We start from the raw sequence: 9,426 nt of genomic DNA, 5'->3' as shown, positions 1-9,426 counted from the left end.
ATGTGGGACAGACGTTTACTCCAGGCTGTGGGGGCTTCACAGTCTTCTCTTTTCTGCTCAGGGCACCCGCCACTGGGGCTGCATGCCATCTTCACCGATGATGAGAAACTTGCAGCCAAGTACCACCTGAGCAGGAATGAGATGGGCAACCAGCCAGAAAGAGCTGGCCAGGGGCCATTCTTCCCTCCTCACAACAGCTCCTCCCCGACCCTCTGGCTGAATGGAACGAGTCCTGGCCCCTCAGTTTTCTGCCCCTGCCATCCTCTCACCCCCATCTCCAAGGAGCTTCTACTCAGCCTCCACCCCTTCTATCCTGGGTACCCTCTGCTCCTGCCTCCACCTTACCTGTTCACCTATGGGGCCCTACCTTCTGTCCAATGTCCCCATCTCTTCATGTTGCCCCAAGACACTTCATACTCCACTGTGGCTGCATCCTGCTTGCTGAGGACAGTCAATGATCCTGGGCACTACAGTCCCCAGCGGGAGACCTTGCTTCTGTACCCTGGGGCCCTCCAAGCCTCTGGCCAAACCCTGCCCTCTCAGGCTAAGGATCGAGACCCAGGAGCTGCCCAAACCTCCTCCCTGGGGATGGGGAGTGCTGGTGTGGCAGCTCCAGCAAAGCGGACCCCTCTGGGCTCCAGGGAAGGCACCGCAGGGCTGTCCTACCCGCTGAAGAAAGAGAACGGCAAAATCCTGTATGAGTGTAATGTGTGCGGCAAGAGCTTCGGGCAGCTCTCCAACCTCAAGGTATCTGCCTCCTGGGCTCTGCTGCCCCTTCAACCCTTCCATGCCCCTTAACCTCCCCTTAATGTCTCTCAGGGAGGATTCTAGAAACCTCCCGGGTTCTAAAATCAAGGACCTGAAAGCTGGAAGGCACTCCTGGGCAGCCTCTAGGTCCATGTGACCTTGGAACTGTTCATCTGTCCAGGTGGAGACACAGCATAAAATGGTCGACTCAGTCCTGTTGGCCCTCGAAGTCTGCCTCTGTTAACAAGGGAAAATGAGGCTCCGTGAGCAGGGTTTTCCAAAGTTACTGTACCGCAATGCGGGGGTTAGCTTTGATATCAGTCTCTCAACACCTAGTGCAAAGCCATTTCCTGGACAACCATTTTTTTTCTGGACTTCCAGTTAAGACTGTTTATTTATTGAAGGTCAGATGAGGGATGGGTAGATTTGGGTGAATCTCTATACCACAGACCTGACAGTCAACATTTTTCAAGGGGATGCTCATTATCTGTACCTTCCAGCAGGGGGCGCACATGGCCCTATCTCTGTTAAAAAACCCAGATTGGCATCCACTGGAGTTGAGGAAAGTAGTGGTTATTGGGGAACAGCCCTGCTGGATCCTCTAGGGCAGGAGTTCTTAAACTTTAACCAGCCTCAATTCACCTGGAGAGCTAGTAAGCCTGTGGATTCCCAGGCCCGCAGATTTTGAGATTTGACTCAGCATGGCTGGTGGGGGGAGGAGCTGGGAATCTGCATTTTACATGCTCCCAAGGCAATACTGATGCCACTGGTCTGTGGATCATCCCTGAGCAGCAGGGCTCCAGGACACCTGGGCTACTCTTTACTTGACCTCCTTTTCCCTGCCATCTCCCTTGCAGGGCAGTGGGAGTATCTGGGAGTGATTGACAGGTTCTGAGGGAGGTGATGGGGAGGCAAGGGGATGGAGAGTCCTGGATGCCAACAAGGGGTCCTGTGGGGATGTGGGAAGAGGTCTGGAGAGGACCCCAGGTCATGCTGGGTGCTCTGGGCAGCGTCATCCCATCCCTGGCTCAGGTCCACCTGCGTGTGCACACCGGGGAGCGTCCATTCCAGTGTGTCCTGTGCCAGAAGAGCTTCACTCAGCTCGCCCACCTGCAGAAGCACTACCTGGTGCATACTGGGGAGCGACCCCACGAGTGTGTGGTGAGACCCTCTTCCCCTCCCCTGTACTCCTGTAGCCTGGTGAGCAATGCTAGGCCCTGGAGGGTGGCACCTGGGCCTCCATTCTTCAGTCCCCCTGAAAAAAAAAAAGAGAGAGAGACAAGAAAGGAAGTGGGACATTGGGACTAGGGAAGGGAGCTAAGGCAGGATGAGTCTGAGCCCTGTCATCTTGGAATGAATGAAATTGGAGGAGGGAGTTGAGATGTATGCCTGTGAAGGGAGAAGAGTCAAGTTTGGGTCCTGGAGAATGCATCCCGTTACCCACTTCCCAGGGTTGTTGATCAATGTAGGTCCCTCCTTCAAGTGTGACCCCATCCCTTGCGAGGTCAGAGAGCAGGAATTCTCTCCTCCTTTTACAGGGGCGGAGATGAGCCTATGAGTCTGGGCTACAGGATCAGATTACTTATGTTCAAATCCTAGCTCCTCCTCCAATTTGCTGTGTGACTTTTGGATAGGGGCTTCACTCTTCTGAACTTTTGCTTTCTCAATAGTTGTGTTAGTACCTAGTTACACTTCCCTAGAAGTGTAACTACACTCCTCCAGAAGACTCTGTGAGACCAATTTCTGGCATGTTCAGCACCCCCCCCAGTAAATGTTAATTACATCCACTGACGCTGCAGCCTCACACACAGGGTTCTATATGATTAACTCATTCAAGCTCCCCTAACTATGAGGTTAGGAGTTACTAGTCATATGTTACCAATAATGAGAGGAAGGCTAGAGAGGAGTCACAGGAAGTAAAGAAGAACTCCAACCCCCATCTGCCTGGCTCTAATGTGCCAGATACTGTGGGTTCCAGGGAGAAATCACCAGGGAAGTCTTCCAACCCTGCATTGACAGGGAGGCAGGTAGAAAGGGGTGTTTTCAAGATGGGGAGGAGGAGAGACATCCTGAGCCAGCCCAAGGCCAGGGCTGATGCGGGTGCCATTTCCATCAGATGTGCCACAAGCGCTTCAGCAGTTCCAGCAACCTCAAGACCCACCTGCGCTTGCACTCCAGAGCCCCGCCTTTCCAATGCAGTGTCTGCCCAAGACGCTCCGCCCAGCACATTCATCTGGAGCTGCACCATCGGCTACACAAGCCCCAGCCCTGCAACCTCTCTCACACCCACTTGCCCCTGGCCTCTCTCTCCTCCTGCCTTGCCCATTGGCACCAGGGAGCACTAGATCTTGTAATGGCGCCATCAGAGAAGCAGACGAATGGCCTGAGACATGGACAAAGTCAAGGTGTCCTCAGCATCCCAGGGAAAGCCAGGGTAGCCAGCCTGAGTGGTGGCACCAGGATGGCCCTGGGAAATAGGCAGGGGCAAAGCAATTAAAGGATTTTCTCAGTGACGAGTTGGGGCCTCCTGAATTTCTCCAGTGGCGGGGGAAGTCGCCATGTATTCACCAGATCTTACATCTCACATCTCACCTGGGAGCAGGCCAGGGGACACAACTGCAAAGAGGCTGGGTTCCTGAAGCCATCTACCTCGGGCAAGGTTTGGTTCCATTCGTGGTCTATGACCTAGATGGAACCAAGCCCTCCATCTCAACTCACTGATGGACAGTCCAGCCCTCCAGGACTCTGCCAGGTGCAGACCATGCTGCCTGCCCAGCAAGGGGCACTTTGCCATCCTTTCCAAACAGCATTTCCAACACCTGCCCAGATGTTCCTTTGCTGCTTCCAACCACCTTTCAATCTCACAGCTCTACACAACCACCCTCTCAGTTGGCACTCCCTGTTCCTCCAAGATATCACTGTCCACCGTTTTTGGGGAGGGCGGTCATGGGGTGGAGTGGTACTGGGAATCGAATCTAGGGACGCTTAACCACTGAGCCACATCCCCAGCCCTATTTTGTATTTTATTTAGAGACAGGGCCTCTCTGAGTAGTTTAGGGCCTCATTAAATTGCTGAGGCTGGTTTTGAACTCCCAACTCTCCTGCCTCTCCTGAGCTTCTGAGATTACAGGTGTGCACCACCAAGCTTGGCATCACTATCCACTCATCACCCAAAACTTGATGTCCCCTCTGTACCAGGACCAGTCACCACAGAGGGCAAAGGCAAAGCGAGAGGCGAGTTCAGGGAAGGAGTGGACGCGGGGTAGGGCTGCAGGCCAGAAGAACTATCAAAGAGAGCCTGGGGAATTGGGGCCCTCTTGATAGCCTTTCTCCCCTGCGGTCCCCTGGGATCCTGTCAACTGTGCAAGGTGTTCCTCACCTTGTGAGTCAGACAGGCAGAGTCAGGTGTGGAAGGGCACAGGCTAGGAGGCAGTAGGCCCAGTTTATAGCCACCATAAACTAAGGCTATTATTAAAGACAAATTTTCACAGACCGGTTCTCTGGTCGACTTCCGGCAGAGGGCGCCAGTCGCGGCCCCAGTCGTGGGTTTCGGAGTGGCTTTCCCGCCGCGGTGCGGAGGGAGGTCCGCGCTGTGTCACAGGCAGCTCCAGGACCGAAAGGGAGAGTGCTTTCGCAGGGTACCCACCACGGAGGCGCCACGGCAGTTTGGCTTCGGCCCCACCAGTAGAGCAAGTCCGGGGTCTAAGCCACCTCCTCGCACCCTTGGCCCTAAGCGGGCCGGCAAGCTCCCCGGCTAGGCCCCGCCCACTCGACAAGGGCACGCCCTTTCCGACCCGGCCCCGCCCCGCCCCGCGCAGGTCCGGCCTTGGGGTGCCCCTTGCTCAGCCGCGCCTCCCGGCCCCTGTTCACCGCAGGTTCCTCTTCCCAGTCCCACCTGGTGCAGGTCCAGCCCCTCCAGTGCGCACACCGCATCTGCCCCTGGCGCCTCCGGAGGCCTGAAGAAACAGTGCGGACTTGGCAGAGAGCAGGGGCTGCGAGTGGGGTGGTGCACAGCCAGAGTCCCTGGGGTTGGGCAGAGGTCACCCCCTGCCCCAGGGCATGGACAGCACCTCGGTCAGGTCCCCGCCCGGGGCGGGCCGAGCGGCTGTTTGCTAAGGGGGGCGGGCCGGAGGCGTTTCTCCGCCCAGGCAGCGGATCCGGGTGCTGCCAAGCGCCCCATGGTCCAGTTCCCCGGCTTGGCCCCGCCATGACCGAGCGGCGCGGGGGCCTGGGAGCCCACTTGGCCCGCCTGCTGGCTGGACTAGGGGTCCGAAGGGAGCGCAGGGGGAAGGAGACCTCAGAGGAGGCCCGATCCCGGGATAGGTGAGGGAAGATGGAGAAAGGCCTGCCGGGGCACCCCAGGCAGGTGTGTGTGTGTGTGTGTGTGTGTGTGTGTGTAATGAGTGTTCAAATAAGCGTGTATGAACGTCTCAGAGCACAAATATATGTGTGGATGTGCCACAGTTGGGATCTATGAATGTGGAACATCCTTGTTTTTTTTTTTTTTTTTAATATGTGGTGCTGAGAGTTGAATCCAGTGCCTCACACATGCCAGGCAAATGCTCCACCACTGAGCTACAACCCCAGCCCCAGCCCTGGGCTCCTTTAAAAACCTTAAAACAACTGACAATTTCCTAAGCCAGGTGGGCACCTGCACAGGATTTCCTCCCCAGAGATAGTTTAAAGGCAAATATTCAATTCCTCCTGCCGCTGTGGATTTTGATTCTCACATCACTGGCCAATGTTCCTGTTCTTTGAGTTTCTTTGTCATGAGTTTTGACAGGTTTGTGGCATTTGCCCTTAGACACTCCAACAGGTTTTCCCCTGTCATTCCTGCACCTGGAGATAGCTTTAGATTGTAATAACAATAAACCTTTATCCGTCACTTGCTTCATACTTTACCTGGATTGCTCAGTGTAATCCTCATGGCAGGTCTATAAAGCAGGCATTCCCTGTGATTCGGATCCGGAAATGGAGGGTCAGAGAGGTGAAGTCACCTGCCTAAAATCACACAGTTGGGAAGTGGTGGAGCTGGGATACATACTTCAGCAGCCAGACTCCAGAGCTCAAGTCTGTCCTGAAGCTCTGGTGCTGCAGAGACTGCTGGATTGGCACCAGGGGGCCCAGGCTCCAAACTCTGGGTGTCACTGGCCAGGTGACTTTGAACAAGTTAATTCACTTCTCTGAGCCCATTCGTGGTAGCTGTCTCAGTGGAAGGAAAACACCATTGCTGAGCGCAATGGCTGGGCGAATACTGGAAATCCAAGAGAGCCCCAGTAGCTTACAGTCCACATCCTCGAGGAGCGTAGGGTGTGCTGTCAGGCACAGGGTGTTTGTGTGTCTATGCAGTTACCGGGCAATTTGTTCTGATCTTATCATGACACAGCTGTCTCTGGCCTGCCCCAGGAGGGGTAAGGGTGTGGTGGGGCAGAATAAGGGGAGGGGCTTGTACTGCTCTCTCACCCTAGAGAGGAGAGGCGGGCCCAGCCACCCTATGCCTGGAAGCCTGAGTGCCCTGAGGTGCCCACACCTGGCTACTGCCCTGCCCACCTGGAAGACACACCCTCCCCCTTTACTCTCTCTGGCAGAAACCTGCCCTATAGTCTCAGGCAGGCCTCCCTCTGCTTCTCCCCATGGAGAGGAGGCTGGCTTGGGATGCAGGTGAGTCAGGACTGAGCAGGGCAGGGGATGGGCTGCAGGGCCAGCGTGATGACACATGCCACGTGTACACTTATACTCAGTTCTTCTCAGCCGTGAGAATGGGACCCTGAACTGAGGCTCAAGCCTCTGATCCTGCAGATTACCTAGGGAGGGGGTCTGGAAGGACAAAAGCACTTCCCCATATTGTCCCCCTTCGTGTGGTAATGTCCAACCAACACTAGGAGTGGGATAAACCTGGTGGCCTAACTCCACATCAGACTAGTTGTGTGGCTCCAAGCAAGTCACTTTGCCTTTCTGGGCCCCGATTTCCTTGTCTGAAAAATGAGAGCACCACCTAAGCATCCACCTGTTAGGATTACTGTGAGGCTCAAAGGTGATTATTCAGACACAAAACCTAAAGCCCAGTCTGGCACACAAGGACCTCAGCAAAGGTGGAGCTTTGGGGTCATCTGGGCACTGATGTCTCTCTTCATCCTGGCCCTGACACAGGCCCGGGCTTCATTTTGATCCCAGCCCAAGCTATCCCTTTCTCTGCCTCTGGGGGAGAGAGCCAGGGAGGTTGGGACATTTGAGGGCTCATCCTAGCAGGTTGTGGGCTCTGAGAGATGGTGGGGAAGAGGGCTGGGCCCAGGCCAGAGGAGATGGTGTTGGGACGGGAGAGGCTGTTCCATTCCTTTCCCCTGTGCTTCCTTCCTAGGCCCTGGGGTGGCCAGAGCTGCCCTGACCTGGCCCAGGGCCAGGGCAGCATCAGCGATGTCAGCCTCAAGGTAGGAGAGGACCCATAGGGGAGGGAGGAAGGGGACAGAAGCTTGGGGAGGGCTGGGCAGGTGCTGAGAACCCTGACTTACAAGTCAGACAACTGGAGTTCCAGTACTTCCTCTACCACTGATTCACTGTGTGACCCTGGGCAGATTCTTTCCGTCCTCTAAACTTCTATATCCCTGTCAGCAAAATGGGTACAATAATGTCTGTCTCAGGACTTTGGGGAGAAATAATGTAATGGATGTGAAAATCCTAAACGGGCCTGGATGCTCAGGATACATGTGCTTCCTAATAATGGGGTCCTTGGGAGAGGCATGGAAAGACAGATCCTGTTTCCAGAACCCCCTTCTCCCAGCTCCTTGACTTCTGCATATCTTTAGCTCCTCTTTTTCCTTATTTCCTGGCATAGTCACCTAGAAGTGACACTGGGCCTGTGGCTTAACCTTCTGGCCAGAGTACCCTCTGCAGAGGGGACCCAAGTCATGAACTGGACATGACCAGTGTTATTGGAGGAACAGAGACAGCCTCCTCTGGAGGTGGCTCAAGCAGCCACAGGGCTCTCTTTGGTCCTCAGTACCACGAGTAATTACTAGTGTTTAAATGAGCACTCATTATGTGAGGTGCTCTGCACGGATTATCTCGCACAATCTGCCCAGCACTCCCAGGAGGCAGGTGCTGTTAATATCACATCCATGTTACACATGGGGAAACTAGCTAGTGAGTGGCAGAGCTGGGCTTCAGGCCCAGCACACCTCCACCTGGGCCATCACACCGTTCTACTCTGCTCTCCCGAGGTGTCCAGTCCTTGGGGTGCTACAGCTGCATCTATTTCATAGCTGAGTAATTAAAGCAATTGAGACCAAGGGCCCCTGCTAGGAGGAATTTTGACCCCAGATTTTGTTCCTTTATTACCAAGGACACAAGCCCATCCTTGAAAACTGGTAATTTGGGGGCGGGTGTCCATATGGGTCTGGAATCCTGAGCTCTCTCCCCTCATTCCCATCTCAAAGCAGGACTAGGGAAGACAGACAGAGGCCAGCTTCAAAGGAACCTTCTTCCTTTCCCCATCATGTCTTTGGTTTATCTCTATGCCCAGGTACCTCTTCCCAGGTGTGCTATGGGAATTTTAGACTGGGAGGATAAAAGAGAAGTGGCTCCAGGCTTCTGGTAGCCAAGAGCAGGCAGAGGTCATGGGCACTGAGGCAGGCAGGCCACGTAACCCCTAATCCCAAGGTTAGCATGGGCCAAAGGGCCGGAGGCCTGAGGCTGCTGGGAAGGCAAGTAAGCCAGCACTGAGGCTTTGGAAGGCATGGTGAGGCCCGGTGCCCCAGCTCCTGGGAGGCAACGCGGTGCCTGAGATTTCTTTGCTGTGTGAACCTAGTGATGTCCTCTCTGGGTGTCACTTTCCTCCCATAGGGTGGGAACATGTTAAATGCTTAAGGGCCTCTCCAGAGCCCTGCCCCTTTGCTCAGCTCTAGTGACCTGACAGCTTGGTGTCAGAGCCCTGCTTGGTTCCCTTGTGCCAATGACAACAGCCAGGGAGACCCAGGGACGCCTGGAGGGCAGGGGAGATGCCCTCATTAAGTCTCTGCCTCTGCTTTCTGCCAGGTCCAAGCCCAGAGCCATTCAGAATGGGATCTTCGGGTCCACAGCCATGGTGGTTTCTGGATTCGGAAGCGAGGACGCATCTCTGGGAGAACCGCTCAGCACTTGGGGCGCTTACAGAGGCCAGCTGTGGGCAGCGCCTCTGACCTGGCCCGCTGTGCCCCCCTGGGGTCGGAGACCCTGGCGTTGGCTGCGGCCTCAGAGGGGCCCACGGGGGCCAGGCCCCCCTCACACCCAGGGCCCGCTCCTCCACAACAGGGACAGGGATCCCTGGGCTGCACCTGCCCGCAAGCCCCCTGCACAGCCTCGGAGGTCCCGCCGAGACTGGAGCCGCCCGGCGACCTGGAAGACACGCCCCTGGCGCCCCGCCCCGCATCCCTCGCCACCGCAGAAGGGGCAAAGGGCGAGCCTCACACCCCAAGGCCGGCGCAATCAGAGCCAGCCCAGGCCCCACACACGCGTCCCTCTGCCAGGAGGACCCGCTACCACATCACTGTCACCCTGCAGGGCTGCAGGCAGGCACCTAGGGAGGAGGGAGAGGAACCGGCCCAACCAGCTCCCCGCCCCTGCGGCCCTGAGGAATCCAGGGGCTGGAAGGAGCCTCCCCAGGGGCCCCGCCCCATCACGGGGTGCCGGGCTGGCCCGCCCCAG

At 56.2% G+C, this 9,426-nt stretch overlaps 1 protein-coding gene across 1 annotated transcript; it reads left to right on the top strand.

Moving 5' to 3' along the window:
* Positions 1 to 3,260, top strand: Znf683 (zinc finger protein 683). The gene is made up of 3 exons (XM_027937634.2): positions 1 to 747; positions 1,780 to 1,908; positions 2,864 to 3,260. Exons 1-3 carry the CDS (start codon positions 1 to 3, stop codon positions 3,242 to 3,244), a joined length of 1,257 nt encoding a protein of 418 aa, XP_027793435.2. The 3' UTR covers positions 3,245 to 3,260.
* Positions 3,261 to 9,426: the final 6,166 nt, after the last annotated feature.

Source organism: Marmota flaviventris, chromosome 10 (genome assembly GCF_047511675.1).
Source record: "Marmota flaviventris isolate mMarFla1 chromosome 10, mMarFla1.hap1, whole genome shotgun sequence".
Taxonomy (NCBI): Eukaryota; Metazoa; Chordata; class Mammalia; order Rodentia; family Sciuridae; genus Marmota; species Marmota flaviventris.
This window is presented reverse-complemented; position numbering and strand designations above follow the sequence as displayed.